This window comes from Apus apus, chromosome 2 (assembly GCF_020740795.1).
Source record: "Apus apus isolate bApuApu2 chromosome 2, bApuApu2.pri.cur, whole genome shotgun sequence".
Taxonomy (NCBI): domain Eukaryota; kingdom Metazoa; phylum Chordata; class Aves; order Apodiformes; family Apodidae; genus Apus; species Apus apus.
The window spans coordinates 38124641-38149389 of NC_067283.1; the positions used below are offsets into that span (position 1 = coordinate 38124641).

The 24749-nt window shown below is 38.7% G+C and overlaps 1 protein-coding gene across 2 annotated transcripts in view; it reads left to right on the plus strand.

The window, feature by feature from the left end:
• KAT2B (lysine acetyltransferase 2B) overlaps positions 1-24749 on the plus strand; it is a 43014-nt gene that overhangs the window by 6735 nt on the left and 11530 nt on the right. For both annotated transcript variants that reach the window (XM_051610493.1, XM_051610491.1), the window contains exons 2-11: positions 2180-2306; positions 7088-7233; positions 7752-7841; positions 9560-9741; positions 12362-12553; positions 15034-15140; positions 16811-16936; positions 19259-19395; positions 20786-20994; positions 22715-22841. In XM_051610493.1, the coding sequence (XP_051466453.1) occupies positions 2180-2306; positions 7088-7233; positions 7752-7841; positions 9560-9741; positions 12362-12553; positions 15034-15140; positions 16811-16936; positions 19259-19395; positions 20786-20994; positions 22715-22841 (1443 nt within the window). The remainder of the gene's footprint in view (positions 1-2179; positions 2307-7087; positions 7234-7751; positions 7842-9559; positions 9742-12361; positions 12554-15033; positions 15141-16810; positions 16937-19258; positions 19396-20785; positions 20995-22714; positions 22842-24749) is intronic.

Consider the following 24749-nt stretch of genomic DNA (forward strand, 5'->3'; position numbering starts at 1 on the left):
ATCAATTTTTGTTTGACAATCTCTCTATCATTGCTTCTTGAATTTTCTTTGTCAATAATTTCATTCTGAGAGTTTTTTCTGTGACAGTTTTCCTGTACTTGTCTTAACTGCAAAAAACTTTCATGGCAACATTGCCTCTCCCACAGAGCAAATGTGGATAGCTTATTTGGCATTGGTTTTCGGTAGCTTGAGACGATAACTGAAAGTGTGGTTTCACATTATCTCACAGATGTCCAAAGTCCCCACACCAGGGCAATCCTTGGTTCGCAGGTGTCACTCAATCACTGAGCTCTCTTTCTAGTCATTAAAATTTAAGAGGGCCTGTAGGTCTGGAAAACAAACAAAAGTAAAACTGGCTCAATGCCTGTGATGTTGTAAAAGACAGTTTCTGCTGTAAAATAACATCAGCCTTTCTTCAGTTCTCTGCCAATCATATTACTCGTAGAAAACATGATAGAAAAATAACATAAAATTCACCATAAATCCATCCAGATTGCATTTTACAAGACTTTGAAAAAAAAATTGTTTTAATCTTCCCTCGGTTTCATATGGAAACCTCCCTGATGCTACATCATACCTAGATGGGGTGACAGGCAGCCTGCACCCACACAGTGCGTGTGGGGAGCCGGGGAATTCAGGCAATGCAGGTTGTCCCCTTTCCAAGGGAAGTGCGTGCAAGTGGTTTTGCTGGGCACTTGCAGGTCGATTTCTGCATCATCCTGATGGCTGTGGCTGCTGAAAATGCCACTCACAGGCCTTGGTAGCTGCCAGACTGCCCCAGGTGCAGGCAGAGGCTGTGGCACCCGGAGCCAGGAGCCCAGCTGGATAAAGACTTAAACTTTAGGGATGGTAAAAACATAATGTGGTGCTCAGCAAACTGCAGGCAGCAGTTTTCTTGGTGCTCAGGTTGCTGAATATTGAAAGTAGTTTGGAGGAACAATTTACCATCAGTGCACAAAACTGTCAGTCTTAGGATGTGTCAAGCTGAGATCCTTTCTGCTTCTCCTGGGTGCTTCTTCCTTAGAAACATTCCTTCATTTGGAAACATAAAGGAAAATGAAATGAGTTCCTGAAATAGATTACATTAAATACATTCTGATTCAGTTTTGAAAAATGACACAGTAGTGCTGGATGTATTAATGTTACCATTTTGCCTACTAAGGTTGTTTCAGTCCTAAATATTAATGCAGCAGTTGGCATACTTTCCTCACTGAGGCCTTGGCACTGCAAATTCAAGAGCATCTTGTTACAGCCTAGTGCACAGATACGTTTGAACTGTAGAAAAGCACACTTTCCCTTGATTAGATCTGCTCTTAAGGATAGTTAGAAGAACTTTAGCATCAAAATAACTTAAGATCGTTTGGATATGCAGAAGAAAATCCCCTCCTATAAAGTTGTCTTTGGGTAGCTAGAACTGGGACTTCGAACTTCTGAATTATTTGAGATATGATTACCCAAGTCACGACCTCTTCCTTCATAGTCAGCCCTTTTTACCTGTAGTCTATTGGCGGTGTTTCACACTCAGTGAGAGTAAATAAACTTTCAAGGTTAAGAGCTGGTTGCATTGGCAGCATCACTGTCTTTGGCATCCATTGCTTTTGTGGCCAAGCCTTGCTTTGGGCAGCTTTATCCAACAGTGCAGTTAGTTTGCTTATTTCAGTATTTAGTTAACCCTACTTGGGTTGTCATGAGTTTGGTTTTAATTGCATGATTCCTTGTTCCCAGTATAGCTGAAAAAGCAGTGATGAACATGTTAGATAACCCATTTGTGTTTAAATCATTAAAACTGTCTCAGTGGCAGAATCTGTGCACGTTGATGTACCAGTAAATGTTCTAATATTTCCTCGATGCAGGAGCTCGAGCAAAAAGGAATTAGCCAGAGTTTGTGCATGTGTTTTTCCAAGCACGGTTTGCTTACCAGAACCATGTTAATCTCTTTATTTGGGCTGTTATTCTATTTCTGGTTATTGCTAGAAAATAAAGTCTCTCTGTGCGGTAGATAAAAAAACAAACAAACAAAGCAACAACAAAACCCTTCCACAGCCCCACCCGACCATCAAATCAAACCAAAAAAAGCAACTTATAATTAATCCTATTACTTTGTATTGCTTTTGAAATAAGCTTCAGCGAGCTCCTACGTTTCACAGCGTTGATCGGTACCCCTCTGCTTTGATTTCAGGCTGAGGAGTCCTGTAAGTGCAATGGCTGGAAGAACCCCAACCCGCCTCCCACGCCGCCCCGGGCCGAGCTGCAGCAGGCGGGGGTCAGCCTGGCCGAGCCCTGCCGCAGCTGCAGCCACGCGCTGGGTAAGCCGCCGCTTTCCTCCTGCGGGCCGCCGGCCTCGGCCCAGAACCCTCCTCTCGTGAGAGGCTGAAGTCAAGATGCCGTGCTGAGACCTGGAAATTAGGGTTATGATCAGACATAAATGTCAGCGACTTAGATTAAAGTATGTTACAAATATCCTATAGAGAGTTTTGAAGAAATTAAGCTGAGGTACAGCTTGTAATAACCCAGACATTCTAAGCTGTTAAAATGCCAAAGGACTTTTAAGCTTCCTATTACAATTTTACTACTTTGTGTAACGTATGCATTAACCTCACATTATTTTATCTGTCAGCTGCCCTAGTTATTGTGTGAGTGACTGGAGTGCCTCTCCTATGAAGACAGGCTGAGAGAATTGGGGCTTTTCAGCCTGGAGAGGAGAAGGTTCCAGGGAGACCCAGTAGCGGCCTTGCAGTGCCTGACGGGGCCTACAGGAAAGCTGGGGAGGGGCTTTTTGTAAGGGCGTGTAGAGGTAGGGTGATGGGGAGCAGCTTTAAACTGGAACAAGTTGCCCAGAGAAGTTGTGGATGCCCCTTCCCTGGAACTGTTCAAGGCCAGGCTGGATGGGGCTTTGAGCAGCCTGATCTAGTGGGAGGTGCCCATGGCACAAGGGTTGGAACTAGATGATCTCTAAGGTCCCCTCCAACCCAAAATGTTCTATGATTCTATGACTGTCTTGTAGGCTGTATTACATTTTCTTGCTACAGAATAAACTGTAACATTTTCTTGAACAATGCTAATGCAGGTACTCTTTCCTGCAAAAAAAATCATGCCTTTTCCATGCCACAGAAAATAATACTGAGGTTGTACATCTTAGCATTGCCTAAGTTATTGTGCATACAGCTTGCATATCTTGGAAGCAAATGCTCAAAACCCACTGTTAAATACTGTTATGAGGTGGTTTTGGTTGTTTTTTCAGACTAACAAATAATTGTTACTGGCATAGCCTGAAAATACTGATGAATCACTATTGTTTTTTTAGGAATTTGTACTTATCCAAAATGAAGCTGATGACTTTTCCATATACATCAGGAAATACTGAAAAAAAAATTTGCAATGAAATAAGATTCAGGACTAATTGAAAAGAAGCAGTTGCTGTGTAAATTTTATTGATGTACAAATGTTAGGATAGTGAAAGAAGAGAAAGGAAATCTAAAATCTTCACGGTGGTTCATGTATTTTTTTGTTTTTGCAAATAATAGTGTATTTTGAGAGGAATACTTTAAAAAAAATAAAATTGGGATTTATTTCTGTATCTACTTGCTTTTCTTCATTTGCTCTCCTTACAGCTGACCTATTTCTGGGCTTTTCAGCAGATGTCTTTCCTTTCCTGGTAGCTAAACCTCTGGATTTGGTTGCAGGAGAACATTAACAAATGCATAGTATCAAAGCAAGTTCGGGTGCTTTACCCAAGTTAGTCAAGTTAATTTTGGCTTTTCATCACACAGCTTCTCCATGCTGCTTTTGGGTATGCAGTTAGGGTAGCTTGTGTTACCTGACCCTTTCATTCCAGGCCTTTGAAGAAACAGGATTTATTTTTTTTTAATCTTATGAGATGTTGTGTATGTCAGTTCCCAGTTCTTAAGCAGAGTTTGTGGATACTGTGTATTTCATAGGAAAATTCAGCTTTTCTGAAGGCTGAGGCTCTATTAAAAAATCTTAAATTGCTCATTAGCTAAGGAACCAGGGAAAGCCAGTGTTGTAAAACCAGTACAAGTGAAATGTACCTTATGGAACAAACTGTATTTTTAGTTGTTGCTGTTTTAGAAAAGGTGATGTTTCTTGTTCTGTGGGCTAATGAGCATGATGTTTCATTTGAAATAAGTCAAATTAGTTGCTGGCTGCTTCCTCATACCACTGGCAAAAATATGTCTTTCAGTGGTGTTTTCCAAGATAATTTTCCTATTCATCTCCTCTAAATTAGTGTACTCCTCCTGAATGCCTTTAAAACCAGGCTGACCACAACGTTTGTAGGCTTCAGATAATCATCTGTGCCGCGTTTTCTCTTCCTCAGAGAGTCACTGAAATAGCGATGTAGAAATTCCTATACAGGTTAAAGCCATACCTTGTGTAATATGTAGGATCTTTGGGTTTTTTTGCCTTTAAAAAACTTACTATTTTCCTCCAAAGCTAATCCGTGACATTTGTCTTGCTTGAAGTGTCTCTTTTGGGGGATATGGTTTAACCTTCAAGCCGGTGCAGGTTTTTTTGTGTGTAAATCTATTTGATAGTGTGTATTAGCCTGTTGAGCTTATTTCTGTCTATTATTCTACAACTTGTATTCTTTTTGTGACTCAGTCCCACAGCTTGGCTCAATACTGGGTATTTATGAATATTTATTTTATTTGGGTGATGTATTAGGTCACTACCATAACGCTGTGAAGTAGTGGCCGAAGTGGGTGCCAGGAGAATTAATTCTCTACTAGGTTCAAGACCAGGTGTTATGTAGTCAGATGCTCTTTTCTTCATTTATATTTGATTGGTTTCTCCTGTGTTACAGGCTGTGTTTTCCTGTTGGTAATAATTTTCAGCCTTGAGTCACTTTTAAAACTGGTTAATTAATGTGTTTATATACTATATGCACACTTAGTCTCCCTTTCTTTCCCAGCACTGTTTTCTGTTCCTGCTGTGCATGTTCACGTAGCATATTTGGGTATTTCTTACATGAGTTCTTATAGGAGTTTGCCCCTCCTATATACAAGTGTTTTTACATACACACTGATTTTAAGGTAGACTGTGGGCACTTTCCTCATTAGTCTGTTTTCTAATTGCTCCTGATACATGCAGTCAACTACTTCCTTATTGAAGATGCACAACTAAAATAATTAACTTGATATTTTTCAGGTCTTTGTATCAGTGCATTGGCCTTGCTCTTTTTGATTGCTTTCCTTTTATGCATGCAGCAGCCACCTATACTTGTGGGTTTTTTATTATTTCTATTTTTTATTTATTTTTTGCAAGCATAACAGCAGCTGAGGAAGAGTTTACCAGTTGATCAGTGCAGGCAAATGGGACTGTGTCTGGTCTAGTAGTGACCACAAGAATTTGGGACTGGGATGTGAACATCTGAAGAAAGATAGTTTGTTGGCCTGAAGCACAAACACTGGTCACTCTACAGTAGATGGTAACTGGTAGTAAATCCATTCTGGTAATACACTTATGTTACTTTTAGACTCACCTTATGCTAATAATTCTCTAGTTTAATAATTTGTTCAAATATGGCCACAAGGTAGTCAAAGTAATTTTCGTTATTGTTATGGAAACTGCATAGAAATGGCTTCTTATGCTGATGTTTTATTCATTTGTTAGTTGAGTGCAAGGTTTCTTTAATATGTTATCAATGCCTAATGGAATGCTCGTCTAGGAGGGTATTTGTTACTTTTGCAAGATCAGAACAGGCAGCTGGAAATACTCAACTTTTATGTCTGGCTAAAGGACAAAAATGAAATGCTTTTATTCTGCCCAGAAAGTTGATAGTTGTCCTTAAAGAAAGCTCATGATGGCCATGTGAAGCTGCACAAATTTATTGAATTTATACATTTTGACAGGTGTCATGCCAGACTTCCCAAAGCAAACCATCTGTGCCAGGTGGCCAATAAATATGATCATTTTTAAGTCAAGTTTTATTTTTTTCCATTTCTTCCTCCTCTAAGAAATCAGATTTATGTTGAAAATATCTTACTAGTCCTAATCACAATGGCACATCTAAAATAATACAATCATAGAATTATTTTAGTTGATAAAGACTTCCTAGATCATCGAGTCCAACTATTAACTGAACTCTACCGAGTCTGGTGCTAAACCATGTCCCTAATCACCACATCTACATGTCATTTAAACACCTTCAGGGATAGTGATTCAACCATCTCTCTGGGCAGCCTGTTTCAGTGTTTGATAATGATTATCTAAGAAGTACATAATGAGAAAGGGTATTAAAATAGAGAAAAGCTAATATGCCCAACCTTTCATATAATTTTCCTTTTCTGTTGAAGGATATTTTCTTTCAGAGGAAAGGGTATGCATACCATGTACATTGGCCTGGAGTCGGTGAAGATCGTTATGTTTTTGTAATGCAAAGAGATTCTTTCTGGGAAGAGACTTTCTATTCTAAATTGCCTTCTCCCTTCCTTTGAAGAACTGGCCCCACAGTTGTTCAAACCAACTTGAACTGAATGTCACCCTTCATGCATACAAACCTCAAGCTTTTGAAAATTGTAAATGTGGAACTGTATTTACCTTTGGAGATGATAAAAGGAAGATTGTCACTTGGCTATTACGATACTTGAAGATGCTTTTTTATAAACTTCTGAACAAATGAGCATATTCAACCTGCAAAAGCTTTGGATTTTTTTACACTTTTCACATAATAGGGTGCTATTTGCATCAACACCTGAATTACCTCACTTATGTGAATTATGAATTTATTTTTCTCAGTCAAGAAACTTTGTCTCAAAAGTATAGCTCTTGGACAAAAATGTATGTATTTATTTATACTGCAAAATAAAATACAGATGGGACTTCTGTGGTCTGCTTGTATGTTAATAGATGCTGTGATTGCAACCAGCCATCTTTCCTCTGCTGTGTGAATTACCACCCCTAGACTACTACAAATTGCTCCAATGTAACGCATAATTCAGTTACCTCTAATGATGTTCTCTTTAAGTAGGTTATTAGAGGATCACTCTCTTTACCATTGGGAATACTTGTGCTATTGTGGTTTTTTTTCAATAGGTTTTTTACAGGTTTGAATTTTTATTTTGTTTAGCTGCTCATGTTTCTCACCTGGAGAATGTGTCTGAAGAGGAAATGAATAGGCTTCTGGGGATTGTGTTGGATGTGGAGTATCTGTTCACCTGTGTCCACAAAGAAGAAGATGCAGACACCAAGCAAGTTTATTTCTACCTGTTCAAAGTAAGCTGAACTTATGTAGTAACTTCTGAGGTTTTTCACTCCCTCACACATAAGCTAATCTCACTGCCCCTCATGTATGTATTGACTTCATCTGGTGGGACACTTTTTGTCTAGTGTGATGCTCTGGTGGCTAACCGTGGGCTAGACATTCTGGTACTTGCAATGTATCTTATCTTACTCCAAAAGTCATCCAGATGACTGAGGGGCTGAACTTGAGTTCCCGTGTATAAACTGCGCATCCTGCAAGCCTCACCCTCTTCACTTACACATCAGGAAAAAGTCAGTTGACTTAAACACCAACTCACCTGCCTACATTTGCTCAGAGAAGCCTCTTACACACATTTCAAAGAAACTGAATTCACAATGAAGTTTAGTAGCTATATGTTGAGACAACTAAACAAGCAGATCTATAACCAGGAGATTTTCAACACTGCTTGCAGTGTGTTGTGCACCTCTGAATTCTTCACCCTATGTATGCAAATATGCTAATTAAAAAAAAAATTGTATATTTTTAACAGCTTTTGAGGAAGTGCATTTTACAGATGGGAAAACCTGTAGTAGAAGGATCTTTGGAAAGTCCCCCATTTGAGAAACCTAGCATTGAACAGGTAAACAGTTCAAATGTGGGTTTGGCTGGTGTGGTTTTTTTTTTTAATTTGGTGGGGGTTTTGGTTTTTTTTTGTTTGTTTTGATTTTCATTGTTTGGTTTGTTCTTTTTTTGTAACTGTAGGCACTGGTTTTGAAAACATGGCATTATAGACAGTGTGCAAATGTTTGTATATTACTTAGGGCAAAGTAGGATACTTCTGCTGCTGCTTCTGCTTTCGTGTTGGTACAGTAGTTAGATTATTTGGCTTTTCTCATCATTCATCTTATGCTTTAATGAAACTGACTTTTTTGTGGTTTTAGGGAATGAACTTTAAATACTACTTTTATGTGTGGCAGTTCTAATCTTTCTTTGTTTCAAGTGATGAAAAATCCTGTTGAAGTTTTGAAATCCAATATTAAAATGACGCTTGTCTTCTGTAAGGCAATGAAAATGTTACAATCCAATTCAGTGAGATCATAGCTTTTTCTTTTAAAGGGTACACAACAAAAACCAAAGCCGAAACCAAAGAATAACTGAGGCTTTTGTAACTCTTAGTGGATAAAGAACATATGACAATTTCAAGTTCTGGTTAAGCAAGCTCCTGAGAATGCACTTTTGGCACGCAAGTGAGCCCATTAGCTCCAGTGAGACTATGCAGAGTCTCACATACCTTGCTGAAACAGGAGCTCAATGTGTTCCCATCAATGGATGAATGGGTGCACTATTGCTGAACATGAAATTATAAACACAAAGGCTGTTATGTGTAGTAATTACTTCCATGCAACTCTCACTTCTTATAATTTAGGAAAATCAAAACACAGTATTGCTGAATTTCTGGGAAGTTCATGTTAAGTTCTCCTTTAGTTTAGGTATAAACAAAGAACAAGAGTATGCAATCTGTATACACTCCTAGGCCTTAAGATATAATATTAAAAAGGTTTCATACAATATCTTTTTTGTCACATTTTTCATATTGTTCCATTTGCTTAAGAAAGTAAAGTGTAGAGATGGGAAGGTAATTATTCTTGTAGTTTATTTTGAAGTAATTTTCCTTTAAAATAGACTGATGTTTTCAATTCTGTTTTTAGCAGTTCAGCAACTCAATCACACAAAATTATTTGCTAAGCAGCGGTTTTAGAATTGATTTATAATGTGTATGTATTGCAGGACTTCTATGCATACATTTTAACTTATCTTCAATACTTTTTTTTTAAGTGGACGGTATACAAAGTGCAATGAGGGGACAGACTTGTGAAATACACTGTCACTTGGAGAAATAATATGTTGTGTAGACATGAACTTAACTAGAAGGCTTAACAAGCCCTTGTCTACTATTGAAAAGTGGCTGGAGAGGTTTATAGGTAATACTTGATTGACAGAGGAAATAAATGCAGCATGGTTACCAGCAAAATTGTGTATATGTGAGCATGTTGAAGAAAGTCTACTGGATCTTGTTTTTTTACATTGAGAAGCAAGGAAAAACAAATAATTTCCTTCTCTCCCTATAAGACAGCTGCTGGAATTAGATAGAATAAGAACATCTGGATGAACCTGCTCTGTCACAGGAGAACCAGGTTGTGGCAGCTACATCAGTAGCTGAGCAAGGAGTTGATGGTCTCTGGTACTGGTTTTATTTCCCATGTAATGCAAGTTCAGGGTTAATAAAGTGAGGAATGTTCAAGGACACTCCTACAAAAAATTATGGCTAAATTAAACTTAATTTTCTTCTGTTAAAAGGGTGTGAATAATTTTGTGCAGTACAAATTTAGCCACTTACCCTCAAAGGAAAGGCAAACGATAGTGGAACTGGCTAAAATGTTTCTGAACCGCATTAACTACTGGCACCTGGAGACACCTTCTCAGCGAAGACTAAGATCACCCAATGATGATATTGCGGGATATAAAGTGAATTACACCAGGTAATACTGTTTTTGCTTGTTACAATAATGGCATGTACATACTTCAGGAATACACCAGTACCTGTGTGCCATGAGTGCACCTTGTAAATTTTTGCAGTCATGCTGTTCACCAGAAAACCTGACAATTTTAGTGAAGCTCTCGGTTTCACACACATCCATGTATTTTGAGGGGAGTGCTTTATCAGCCAAGAATGTACAGAAGAGGCCTGCGAACAATTGTATCTGACAGCTCCTTTTTCAACTCCTGTGTTTGCAAAGTAGCTCTCAATCTAATTAAGATATTAGCCTCATGGAAGGTTCTTAGTTCATGTACTTAAAATTCAGGCAAGTTGTCATTCAACTTAAAAAAGGAAAACAGGAATCATAGAATCATATGAATCATAGAATGGTTTGGGTTGGAAGGGACCTTAAAGATCATCTAGTTCCAACCCCCCTGCCTTGGGAAGGGACACCTCCCACTAGACCAGGTTGCTCAAAGCCCTGTTCCATCTGGCCTTGAACACTTCCAGGGAGAGGGCATCCACAGCTTCTCTGGGCAACTGGTTCCAGTGGCTCACCACCCTCACAGGGAAGTATTTTTTCCTAATATATAATCTAAATCTACCCTCTTTCAGTTTGAAACATTAAGCATTAAGATAACATTAAGCATTGCAAAGCATCACAGCTCGAAACCAAATCAAGGAATATTTGAAAACGTAACATAATTTTTAAGAGCTTTAATGCTAAATGGTGAATAAATGCTATTAGTTTCCTTAAAGTGATAGTTCTTGTTGTCACCTTTTAATACATTGTCAAAATTCAAAGGAATAACTTAGTCACGGGGAGGAGAACAGTCAGGATAAAAAGCTGGCTCTCTTAATTTTGCTTTTCTCATAACAATAGAGCAACATGTTTTTCAGTTAGCACAGCAATAGCAGTTAAAGTTCCTGTCAGTACAGGCAGCAGTTAAAGGTCTGTTGGTGTGGGCAGCAGTTGGCCAACGTCTCTGGCAGCCCCCCTGTCCCCAGGAACTGCCACAGACAGTATTCCTGGCTGAGGATGAGCACTGCCTCCTGCCCACTTTCGTGGTGGCCTGTCTTCTGACAAACTTCAGCTCTGTGGAGGAGAAGGGCAAACCCTGGTGTGAGTTAAAGACTGTGGTGGGTGATACAGCAGACTGTGCTCTTGCTGTGTCCAGCTGTGATGCCATCAGGTGGCCTGTTGCCTCAAACAACGACATGGTGTAAAGGACAGTTAGTGATAATCCATGGGGCTCCTAAGACCAGGTTTGGTGGGTCTTTGCCCTCCATTTGTTTGTGATACAGACATCAGACAGGCCAGGTTGGTTGGAGTAAACTTTTATTAGGAATCAATACCTAGCACTGGCTCTGGTTGGTGACTTTTGTTCTTAACAAGTTTTTTCATTTGTGGTTTCTGAAACCTTCTTGCCCTCAGTCCCTAAGGTTCCCTCTGATGCAAAGTGCTGACTCTTTCCACCTGATCCAACTTGTCAGAGTGAGCTTCTGCCATGGCACTGCTCAGGATGCAGGGGAAGCTGCTATATGCCGTGGGTGCACCTCGTGAATTCTTGTAGTCACTGACTTAATTTGAAAACCTGATGATTTTAGTGGAACCATTATCTGAGTTTCACATGCATCCTTGTGCTTTGAGAGGTGTGCTTTATCAGCCAACAACAGGGAGTAGAGGGGCTGTGAACAACTGTATATCAGAACTCCTTTGCAACTCTTGTTTGCAAAGATTATGACGCAAGAGTTTGGGAGAGTGTTTTGAGACAGGCTGTACCTTGGATCTGGATGAGAAAATCCATGTAGGATCCAAAAATGCTGTTTGCATCCAATTCTTAACATTTTTTCATTGTTGGAGCTTTCATAATAGTCGTGGTCTGATTCTGCTAAAGTTAGAGATACCATTGACTGTTCACTTATACGCAGATACCAAAATCTTGTTTATAAAATTAAAAGTTATTGTGACCTACATAGTCAGGGTGCTCCTGATTTACCTCTTGAGTATCACTGTCCCTTTTCCAAGAAAATTAAACACAACGTTATATATTTTCACCTATATTTCTTAATGCAAATCTTATTATGAAGGGAATTACTAGTACTGAAAGTGTCAAAATTAGGGTGTAATGGGAAGAAGCCAGCTGGTGGGACACCAGGTGAGAGTCCAGTTGGATTGGGATGGGGCTAGTTAAAAGTGTCGCTCCCTTTGTGTCTGTGTGGGGAAATGTAGGAATTTAAATAAGGGAAAGTGGACCAGGTTAAGGGTTTTTGGAGTCTCAGGCAGGAGTCTTGGGAAGCTAAATGAATGAGCTGTGGAGAGAATCCCTGACATCAACATGAATTTTATGTGATCTATGATTATTATCTGGAACAAGGGCACTTTATGGAAATTACAGCTGCTGAGGAAAAGAATATATGGAGCCTTAAAAGTACCTGGCTGTCATTTCTTTAAAAAACTGGGCAATATAAGTGCTGCTTAACTCTGTCCAGACGTGGTGTGGAACTGATTAATATGGTCGTATAGCTCTCAGCAGCATTATAAATGATGTGGGTAATGGTTTTATTGCATTAATTCATGTTAGATGGTGATAATAATGTGTTTTTTTTCCCCTTTACAGGTGGCTTTGTTATTGCAATGTCCCTCAGTTCTGTGACAGTCTACCTCGGTATGAAACCACCCAGGTGTTTGGTAGGACATTGCTTCGCTCTGTTTTTACTGTGATGAGAAGGCAACTGCTGGAGCAGGCCAGGCAAGAAAAAGACAAGCTTCCTCAAGAGAAACGAACACTAATCCTCACCCATTTTCCAAAGTAAGAGGTGCCTGCATTCAAGGTTAAGCACTAGTATGCAACTTTGACATGGAAATGGAAAAATTACCTGCTACTTAAAATAATTTCTCATTGTATTCAGTAAAAAGTAGATACTGCAGATTTCTCTCCTGCCATAGCTTGAACTAGGGTATTTTATGTACGCAACTGTTTCTTTGGCTTTGTCCTAGGGCTTTACTTTACAAAAAGGTTTATTTATCTTGCTAGGGCATTGTGCTTGTTGCTTATTAGCAGGTACTTACTTTCTGTTTCTGCAGTCCTTAGAAGCAACATAAGTCTAGATCTCCAGAAACATGTGCTTGCTTCTGCACTGGAGTTTATATACACCTGAGAATTTCAGTTTAATTCAACATTGTAATAGAAAGCATAGTCACCCCACCCCCTGAAGAGATGCATTCATTTGACAAAGAAGGGAGTGTAAATCTGTATCAGTGAATCCTAAACTCATTAATTTCTTATTGACCACCTGCTCCAGTACTGGAATATTGATGACAACAATAATTGCATATTGGGGTGTGTGGGAGAATGCCTTGTCTCAAAACATGCTCAACTTTGACAGCTTTTAATTTCAAACATTTTATGGGTGGTTAAGGGTGGTGGTGAAAGGATCATTCATTGTATGCTTCCTGTTAAAATAGGGTGTCGCTTTAAAAATATGTCTATTTTGTGAGAGTGGCTTGGCTTGGCTCTCCAGCCCATATTTTAGAAGTCTGTCCATCGTAACAACAAAGGAACTGAACCCACAGGAGAGCTGGTTGCACCATTGCTATGCAAGCTGCTGTCTGGGCTAGAGTGGGTTAGTGCTCAGGGGAATGAAAAACAACATGAGCTTTCCAAAGCTGGGTAGAACCAAGATTTGTTGCTCTTTTTACCACTTTGAAGAATGTAAACTGTCTCTAGGGTAGACTGCTATGGATACAGGAATGTTTATGTATATCTGTGAATAGGATCATGATCTGGCCCTGAAGTAGGTATAAAAAAGGATTTAACAGTGCATCGATACAAGGAGTAGATTTGTGGAAGAGGGAGGTGTTCATGTGCTCCTGTTTCCACTGCCTTTTACAGCCTAGGAGAGTAATTTGAATAGCATTATTATTCACTGCCATTCCTTTTAATATTCTGCTGGGGGAAAAAAAGACAGGCACTGTTTGCTGATAATCTGTGGGAAATATGAATAGCATTTTAAATGTTTTACAGGCTGTACTTTTCTGAAGCATTTGTCTCTCTTCTGGCAGTAGGCAGATTTAGCCCTCTGAGCCCTCCCAAGGAGCTGCAGCTCAGAGCATCCAGCCAGGGCTTGGCTTCCCTGCAGGGCTCCCAGCTGCCCAACCACTCCTTCCTGGGCAAAGGGAGAGCCCACAGGTTATGCCTGTGTGTATCTGTGTATCTAGAAATTATTCACCAAGGGGTCTGAACACAGAGCCTCTGTGCTACCTGTAGCCTTTGCTGAAGTTTAATTTGTGCTTCTGCTCTGTCACAGATGGTCGAGTACGTGTTACAAACTTTTTGTCTATTATCAGCTGTATATATAGCAGGAAACATGGCACATTATTGTGCTTAGAGGTAAATGTCCTATATACAGATCACAAAAGTAGGACTTGATCCTGAAAATCCTTATCCTGTTCAGGAAAGACTTGCTCAACAGTCCTCTTGCTTTCAGCTGAATTGTTTCTATACATATAGATGACAGAGAGAGTAAAAATGTGCTATGTCAGTTTCTGGGCTGAAAATCCCTTTTGTGCAACATAGCTTATGCCCCAATCTTGCTTCTAAAAGGGAACTAGTGTGTTAGCCCTGTGAAGGCAAGCATGCTGGATAGTCTGATCTGTGGAATTCCTCTCACTCATAATAATACCAAGAGAGATTTAAAGTCATGCACTTTCTGTAAGTGTACGAAGTAAGACTAAAAATACTGCTGTACAAGCACAAACATGCAATTAAATGGCACAGTAGCACACCTAAAGGAATGAAAATGTCTTCCTAAGAGCATTGGTAATAACTAACACTGGGATTTTATAAATCTGTAAGAGTCAAAAAGCAAGTGCCTCTGCAAAAAAACAGTTTATCAAAATAGACATATTTTGTCATAATTGTATAACATGAGTACCTTGGTATCTGTCAACTCACAGCTTTCTTATTAGTGTACAGTCTTGTTCTTTAAAAGCAGTTTTTAACTGTTTATTTCTGGATTTGCAAAGTAGATAAATGTTGCTTATAATTAAAGATAAGTTTTCATAGGTGAAAGCACTCTACCAAATGAAGATGCTTAGTGTCTACTCTGATTTGTGATTTTGTGTGTTTGGTTTGTTTTTTTTTCAAAAGGAATTGGTCCACAACATTTTCTGACTGAATAATTAAGTATTTTTAAATTAAAAAAAAAACAGTTGGTAATGCTTATTCTGAAAAAGAACCTGTGTTGAATGATCGTATTCAGTCAGTATTTCACCTGGTTTTGTGCTTAGGTTTCTGTCAATGCTGGAAGAAGAAGTGTACAGCCAGAATTCTCCCATTTGGGATCAAGATTTCATGGTGTCTAGTTCCCAAACTGGCCAGCTGGGAATCCAGACAGGTAATTTGCATTTAGTTACGGGTAAAGAAGGACCTGAATAAAGATAAATCTGTACAACTGCTGATTCTGAAGAATGAGACTTAGATACACAGCTGTACAAATAGCAGGCTATACCAAAATCAGTCTGCCTTGAGTAAGGCTTTCTGCCCCTGACTCTTTAGTGCTTCCTTGTATAAAGATCCCATTTTGGTGATGAAATCCAGCTACTTGAAGGTGCCAGTGGAGCAGGCTGGGTGCTGAGGTGAACTGTCTTGAGTATTCAAGAGACAAAAGTGCACTCAATGCAGGCAAGAGAGAATGATCAGGGGGTAAATGGCTGTGGTGGGTCACCTGCTCAGCAGCAGTCCCCTCACATGAGAACCCATGCCAGTCCTACAGCTCCTAGCAGTAGGGAAGTAGGGAACTTCCAGATCAGATGTGCTACTTTCTTTGCACACATGCATTTGATTTTCTTGGGGTTTTTATACCTTTTTCTTGCTTGGTGCCTCATTGGCTATTCTGCAGCTTTACTCACTTTTCCTCGTTTATGGTATTGAGGTGTAAGACATTCCCAGACCTGCAGGGAGACACTGGTAATGATGTTCTTTCACTTTTGCCTTCTCCTCTTCTTTCTTGCTCAAAAGTATTTAAAATCCAGTTATGCAGCTCAGGGTCTGACTTTAATTTTCAGGTATTTAATTCAACATTTCGTAAAAATTCAGTATTTTGAAATGGTAGTTGACTATCAGTTGACAAAACCATAATGTCAGCACTTTATCCAATAGTGAATTTCCTAGAGTAGTAGGGAAATTCCACTGTGACACATAGAGGCTCCTTTTTTTTTTTTATTTTTGTGAGAAAAAAAATTCCTTGTCTGCACCATGACCTATTGAATTATGACTTAGGCACAAGTTCATTGCAACTTAAATCATGTTGCTCTCAGAGTTCGTTCTATCATGTACATTTCTGCAGTGCTTCATTTTAACGTGCACCTCTTAAGCACTGGATTCTTGGTATGAACATGGCACAAAAGAGCTGTTGCTGGTGATGACACCAGGATAAAGGCACAGAAGGAGAAAGATTGCAGTTGTCCAGGCTGTGAGCTGTCACCTCAGCCCCCCACCTGCCTGCTAAAAGTCCTGATGCAAATGAAAACTGGATAATTTGGGATGACTGTTTTTAAAAAAAGAATACTAGAGAGAGAGATGTTGGTCTGTTTCATCCTCTTAACTCATGGAACACCTTCTCCCTTTATTGAGTTTGATTTATCCAGGCAGTCTTTGAAAAGAAAGCGGACAGCTGAAGCTGAATGATATGAGACTTTACTTTTCAGTAGACTCCTACAAAAAGCCTTTTAATGAAGCTAAACACCAACAGGCTTGGTAGGTGTGTGAAGGAAGTTTGTTTTCTTAGCTTATGCTCAGCACTGCAGCATGGTAGCCTGATATTTGCAGTCTCTTCCATCCAACAGTAATGCAGTCCCTCATTTGGTAGAAGCTTAGAAGAATATTTTGAGATAAAGCTTAAATGTTTCTGTTTGCAAACTGGTGGCATTGCTGTGTTGCACAACGTTAGCTGTTGCTTCTCAGGTGGTGGGTGTGAAGCTGGGGCCAGCCTTGTGACAGTCTTTAAGTCAGCACCTTAATGGGTTCCATGCCGTGATTTTTTTGCTTGCTTTTATGTCATTACAGTTATCAGCCCTCCTCCTGTTGCAAGATCTGTTTCATACAGTGCAAGTCCTTCATCTCTAGAGCAACCTAACAGTGGGAATATGAGTCCTGCTTGCAAAGTTTCTTCTGCCCTTGATCCAAACCTAGGTAAAGAAGAGGGAGACTTGCTTTTTGGCTTTTGTTAATGTGATCAGTAACTACACTATATGGTCATCATTGCTTTCACTCTGCAATAGTAACCTAAAGTGTTTACTAAAAGACACACACATAGTTTTTCTCCACTGTGGTAATGTTTAACTAGCAGAAATGGCAACTGTATTAGAAAAAAATACTTTTTTTTTTTTTAAATTAAGGTAAAACGGGGCAAGCTCTGCAGGTGTCAGAAGTTGCTGGAAAACACTTTACTTGGAGTACATGTGTTATGACTCATGAAAAAAAGGTTTTGTTTAAATAAAGGCAGAGTAAACAGCACCATTGCATATGTTTTTTTCAGTCTTTCAAGGTACTGAACCTGCATACATTTGGCAAAGAAAAGAACAAATGCACCAACCAGTTTAAATTTAAAACATGAATGAGGTCAAGTTAAAGGGAAAAAAAAAATACTTGGGGGAAAAAAAGTTGTTAAAAGTATAAATTCTCCTAATAAATCCTTTTTCCAGCACCTCAGGATTAATGAGCTTGTCAAGAGAGTTTGTAGGTCAGAGAGATGATCATGAGCTCATGTAAAGTAAGTCCTCAAGAAAGTAGAAAAAGCTAAATGAATTTTTAGCTTTGGTGTTCATTATGGCAGAACTTAAGGAGGCCCCTAAACTGCAGCTTTTCTTAAGCGACAAGTTGGGAAATGGTCTTAAAAGTGGAATTGAGTAGAAGATTTTTTTTTTTAACTGCAAATCAGTAAAATGTGTTGTAAGTAGTCACTAGAAAAATTGGGGTTTTTTTTAGAGGGTGAAAATAAATGTAGAATTGACAAACTAATAATTTGTGCAGCTGAGCTATCACTGGAATTGCCCTTGGCACTATAGAACTGAAACACACAAATGTGAAACTAGTTTTTTAAGGGGGTTCTAAGAGAATTCAGAAAACTATCAGTTGTAAGTCTCCTATTTCAGACAATTAGAAGAAACAATAAAAAACTGATGAAGAGTGAAATGAGTAAGTGTGTAAGTGTGATGTGTGGAAATTGTGTGTCTTTTCTAGAACTCACAAATTGTAGGTATCTGTGAAGGAAGTGGTGAGCATTTGAAAAGGATTTTGTGTACCTGGATTTCCAGAGAGCTTTTGACAAATTGCTTAAAAAAAAATACCTTGTTTTAAAATAAGAAATTAGTCCCTTGGGAAATAAGAATGAGGGTCTGTTCACATATGAGTAACTGTTTAAAAAGTAAGAAATAAAGAATATGACTAAACAACTTCCACCATGAAGGGAAATTAATAGTAAAATTCTATTGTTAAGAAAACAATTGTACTTCTTGAACAGTTTGATCCTCATATATTTAGTGCTTTATCTTGCACTTGAGGGAAATCAGTCTGTAGAATATATGTAAAATAGTAGGCATAATGGGCCCTAAACTACCTGGTTGCTTCAAAAAGAAGATCTTAACATTGTTTTGGATTTTCCTTAGAGAAAAAAGAAAAAAATCAAACCCAAACCAACGTATCTCACTGCTAATGGCTGATCACAAAGGCAAAATCCTGACTCTTGACAATGACCAGTAACAGATATTTAGGGAAAGAATACAGGAATGAGGTAATCATTGAGTGATATTCCTGTTTGTATGCTTGCCTAGTATTTGGCACTTTGCTGCTTGGATAAATCCTGAGCTAGCAGCTGGCTCAATCACTGTTATTGTACCCCCTATTCCTTGGTATTCTTTCATGAATTTGTTAAACTAGTTGAATGTTGGTCTGCAGTTAGTAGGGTAGTTAATGATTTATAAATACAGTATATATTTATTTGGAAACTTCATATGGATTTTCTAAGTCAAATATGTAGGACTGTATGTGCTGCTTGGTTTACAAAAAGGGTGAAATAAATTTATAATGGATACTTAATTCCAGGGAATCCTAAAATAAGATTTCATGTTATCCAAAGGTATACACTATAATTTGTATATTAAGCACTGACCTTCCAAGACAGCAGACCAGAAATTCACTGCAGAGGATGTTGAAGCAAAGAGAAAAGCAAATATTTTCACAGTGAATTTACAGTAGTATAGAAGGAGTGGTATATTCATCCTGCTTCATGCTAATAACCCAGCACAAAGACAAAATTGCACCAGTGCAAAGTATTGTTCAGGTTCCATTTCCTTCTCCCTTTCTATGTGAATTAAAAAAAATATATCCCCAGACTTGGCATGCAAATTAAAGACTGTAACAGAAGTGCTAGGCTTCACAGTTCTAGTCTGTGACAGTTTGATTGTTTCCAATTTGTCCTCGTTTTTGTTTTTGTTTTTGTTTTTGTTTTAATAGGGGAAAAGAGAAAAAATAATGAACCCTATTCTCTGGAGGATTCAAAAAGACCAAGGGTTGTAGGAGATATTCCTATTGAGTTAATCAATGAAGTAATGTCAACAATTACAGATCCTGCAGCAATGCTCGGGCCAGAGGTGAGAAATATATAGACCTGGTTTGTTTGCAAATGATCTGTTTTCAACAAATATTCCACATGGTTAGATCATCATAAGCTAAGAGTCAACAGAACTCACCAGGCTGTCAGTAAGAAAAATAGAGACTTTGAAAGAGTACGATTAGATGAGCAAAAAATACTGATGAACTGCATCATTAACATGAGAAATAGTTCTACAGGTTTTTTTAATGCATTGTGTTTAGTTTGCAAAGAGACTTGGAAACTAGTGACAGTAAAAAAGTAGATTCCAGGTTATTTTGCAATGTACTTCTGTTGCAGAACATTTCCAGAGTATGCTTTTTATTGTTAATCATAGATGTAGCTCTTAAGACAAGGTAAATGGGGTTCAAATCTTGCAGCAGAATGTAAGATCCACAGTTACAACCTCTATCTAGTGCAGAAGGGCTGATTTAAACAGTTATTTGCTCCGTCTTCCACAGTTGCTCTTTTTTTCTGCTGGAAGAGAAAAACAAACAAAACTGCAGAATTGTGCCATGTACAGAATTGCAGTGTCTTTTTTTTTTGGCTGGCTTTTCCTCCTTCTGTTCCTTTCACTATGTTTTGCCAGCAGCTCTTGTTTGCCAAGGTTTAGCTAGAGACTGCTGAAGCCTTGGAACCACCTACATTTCTTACTTAAACTATAACACTGTGACTGATGGCTCTGTGTATTGCAAATGCTGTGCCAGTCTGGCTGTTGTGGCTGGCAGTGACTTGAAACCCAGCAGACAAACTTGCTCTAGAAAGTAAACAGTATGTCCATGCAGAGATGTTTTGGCATTGCAAAATGGTCTTGAAAAAGAAGAAGTTAAATAAATTATCTGTGTTAATTTCTTCTCTATTCAAATATGTGGCTGCAATCACTGTATATGTAACAGCAAAATAAGTAGGAATTAAAATGTTCTTTTTAGGCTATGGTGATGGTGGCATAGATAGTGGAAAGCACTACTAAAATGAATATGACTCTGCACCACCTTTAAATATGTGATTTGCACTGTGTGTAGGCGAATATACTACTTTGTGCAAGCTGGCTAGAATGAAGAAAATATGAAGACTTAGTTGCTTAGTCTTCAGCTGGATGAGTGCTGTCCCCTGGGGGATTTTGGAACTTGTTGACTCATAACTATTGCTGTTGTTACCTAATCTTTACCAAAAGAATTTTGAATAAGCCTTTTTGCACTGTTGTGTACTTACATCCAGCTTATTGGATTGTGTCACTTCTGCTAAAAAAAGGTAAATGTTGGCAGCTCTATTTTTGAAAAACGATGGCTTGGACAAAAGAGAGGGTTTTGTTTGTTTGTTCCTCAAGGCTGTTCCACCAGAGGATGTGAAATCTCCAAAACGTTGATTTGTTCCTCTTTTGTGCAACACAGACCAACTTCCTCTCGGCACACTCAGCCCGGGATGAGGCAGCAAGGCTAGAGGAGCGCAGGGGGGTGATTGAATTCCACGTGGTTGGCAACTCCCTGAACCAGAAGCCCAACAAGAAGATCATGATGTGGCTGGTTGGTTTACAGAATGTGTTCTCCCATCAGCTGCCTCGAATGCCGAAGGAGTACATCACACGCTTGGTCTTTGATCCGTGAGTACTGCTGGAGAGGGTTTTGGTGGGTGAGACTGAGACAGTCTGGTACTGGTGCAGGCAGCTGTATAGGAAGGGGCCAGCTGAGGTGGTATGGAGGGCAGCTCTGCCCCTGATACCCTTTTCCCATCTCTTAAAGCTCCCATAACTCAGCCAATCTAACTGGATTGTACCCACATAGCATCTTGGTGGCTGCATTAATGACAAGTGGCTTGTAGTTGTGGGAAGTGGGCCTGCAGGGAAGGCTCTGACTATCTTGTGCTTTTGAATGTTAGAACTTAAACTGGGAAAGTAATTATGGTGCGTATTAGTGGTTTTCAACCCATGCTAACTTGCAGGCTGCTCCATCCTCTCTCTGCGGAGATTGTGAACCAAATGGCAGCAGAGACTGAAGTTTTTCAATGAGAACAACTTGTAGAATATATAAAGAACAGCAGCATTTAAGTCAGCATGGAGCAAATCACTCCTCACCCAAGTACATTGCTTTTTGCTTTGTCAGTGCAAGTTTCCTGTCTTGCTTTGGGTGGAACTCTACACCACAGGCGCTTGAAAAGATACACGGCTGTGTTGTACGTGGACCTTCACCTACCCTAGTGTTCTGACTGAATTGTGCCTCAGCTGCTCACACATGGAAGGAGGTTCTCCTCAGAAGTGTCCACTCTTCCACCATTATGTTTCTTATGGAGTCCTGACAGTTCTCTCTCCAAATTTCTTTTGTCTCTTACCTGGTTATCACCCTTAGTGTTTTGGTTTCTGAAATGGCCATCCTTACTGGATCTTATTGCTTAAAAAGCTAAAACATGAGTAAACAAAATTAAAAGCTCAGGCTGCTACATTGCTGCTGTCATTCTACAAATAAAAACCATGAAACTTAAGTACAAGAAAAAAAAGAATACATTAAATGTAGAGAATATCTTTCAACCATGGCATATGAAATATGACTCCTCTTCAGACTACCCTTTTTTAGAAGAGACTCACTTTTGGCCCCAACCTTCTCACTAACTCCTGAGATCTTTGTAAATTTGTGGTGTTGTTTATACAGTTTATATGGTAGCGGGTATTGAATAATCTAGAGAACAGGTGCAGTGTAAATCTTTCCAGACCTTAAGGATTACACTGAAATTCTTAATCCTTGATGCAGGAGTTCAGATTGTACCTCATTATGTCTTTTCTAGCAGTGAATGTAAGTACAACAGAAATGGATATTTATTCTGGTCTTGATTCCACTAGGAGTGGGTGATTAGCAATATGAAATATCATTTCTTGCTTCATCAGCTGCATTTGAAACTGATAGCTTAGCTATAGAGAGTGCATGCAAGGAAACTGGAGTCTCTTAGGAAAGACTTGCTGCCCTGTAACTCCATTAATTTCTAATTTAGTCAGGGTAAAATAATCCTGAGAATTGCGCAGTGGCTTAAGTGTCAGCGATAGACTCAGTCAAAGCAATGCAACTCTTATTTATTGGGCATTACCCTAGTATCTAGGAGTACTTGGCAAGGCCAGGACCTTGCTGCATGAATGATGAATTTTATGGTAAACTCAAAGGATGTTGTTAAAATAGTAACTCTTCTGTAGATACAAGCAGCTAACTTAACAGAGGCATATACGATTGCATTAACATCATGGAAAGAAGTGAATCAAGTTTCTGAAAAAAGGAAGGTAATGGCACTTTATGTACTATGTACATGAATTAAAGTGACTGTTATTTTTGTCTACTCAGGAAACACAAGACCCTTGCATTAATAAAAGATGGTCGTGTTATTGGTGGTATCTGTTTCCGCATGTTCCCCTCTCAAGGATTTACAGAGATTGTTTTCTGCGCTGTGACTTCCAATGAGCAAGTCAAGGTAAAAATAAATCTCTACTAGAGTGTATTAAATGTGTTTGAGTCTCGTTCACTAGTGCATATGCTCCCAATTTCATTAGTCACATTGAATATATTGCTGAGCTGCCAAACACAACTGGAGTTTAAAAGATACAGTGATTCTGGATATAATACACAAAAACAAAACAAATATACAAATTTAGAATCATCACTGTAAGAGTAGGATTACTGCTAAATAAATAACTAACTAAATAAATCAAATTATCTTAGCGCAGCAATCATGGCCAGTAGTCTCCCATTCTTCGACTGTTTAGTCCTCTATCTTTGGCAGTTGCCTGCCTGTGTAGTGTAACACCTCACGGTTGACTGAAATAAGTACTGCTTGTGTGTGACAGTAGTTACTGTTCAATCACTTGGTGGTGTTACATGACTTCAGTAAGAATTAGATATATAAAAAAAAATATATAGTTTTGCATCTCAAAAAACCCCACATGGCCTATTCTATACACTGATTTTTTTAGTTAATTTCACAAAATGTTCTCTGAGTGTTGAGAATTAGTGATGAGTTGAAAGCGTAAAGAGAGCATTATGAATGCAGGAGATTCCTCCTGCTTTCCTGGGAGTACAGGTCGATCTGTGACCATTTGGTTCAGGCTTTTGCCTTTAGGTGGTGCTGCAGCTTTGTTTTACAGTTGACACTGTTACAGCAGAGATGTGAGTTAATTCAGAGCCTGTAACAGTGGAACATGCAGAATATTTTGTATCCTGTTTTGAAGGGAAGAGCTCTGGATGTTGAAGGGTAACTCGGTGGAATTAAAAGCCTGTGACAACTGTTTGTACTTGGGTTCTATTTTATTTTATTCAAATCTGGTGTTGGAGAGGAACATTTCCTTGCACCTAGCAATGGCCTGTCATAAAAGTATCCAAAGTGTTTTAGCAAGTGCAGACAGTAATGGAATATGTTTAAGTTATCTCTATTCTAAGTTTGACTAATTCATAAAGTATGTTTTCATTCAATAAAACAATCACCTGCATGACACAAGTTAGGCTACCAGGAGTATATTGTGATTCTCTAGGAATAACCTTTCAGAATATAATAGAGCAAAAAAAATCTGACCTGTCAGAGTGCCTCCTAGGTTGCATATACATACATAAGGCACCATTTCTTCTGTTACCTCTCTGGGTGCCTTGCTATATCAGTTGACTATTTCTGAAAATTTGCCTTCCCACATTCCTGACTAAGTAAGCTGACCCCTAGAGTAGGTAACTGAGAAAAACTAAATGTTCACACGTGGATGAACTGCCTCCTCTTGGGAAAAATAAATTCCTATTTTAATTCAATTTAAGGCTGGAGTAAGAAATATGGGTACTGTTTTCCTTTAGATGTTATGCTTAAAAAGTTGGATTGTTTTTGAGATAGTTTGATCCCATGTTAAAAAAATTATTTTAAATTTTACTGTACATGTCAAGTGACGTTGTGAGTAAATCCTGTGAAGGTTATAAAAATAATAGGCCAGCAGAAAATGTTTGAAGTATTTGTTATCATAATCACTGGAATTTCTTTGAGACACAAAATTGACATTTTTTTTGTCAGAGGTTAGATGCTTTAGAGTTACTGGAATAATTGCAATGTTTCACGTGTAAATAAAATGTGAGTATCTAACAGGCTGTTTCCTTCACTCTGCTGATGAGAAGGGAAGTGAGAAGCTTGGGTAGCTTATGTATTTGCTAGGTTGCATTTAAGGAAAACATTTTTCATTAAAAATTTTGGTTCAGAGTTTTTGTCCTTTGCAAAGACTTTGAGAACTCAAAATTGCAGTCAGAAAGTCTCTTTGTTATCTTGAGCACTTCTGAGCTCTAAGAAATGCTGTACCAATGAGCATGTCACCAGTTGTCAAAACACTTCTTCATATTTGATGCCATGCATGAT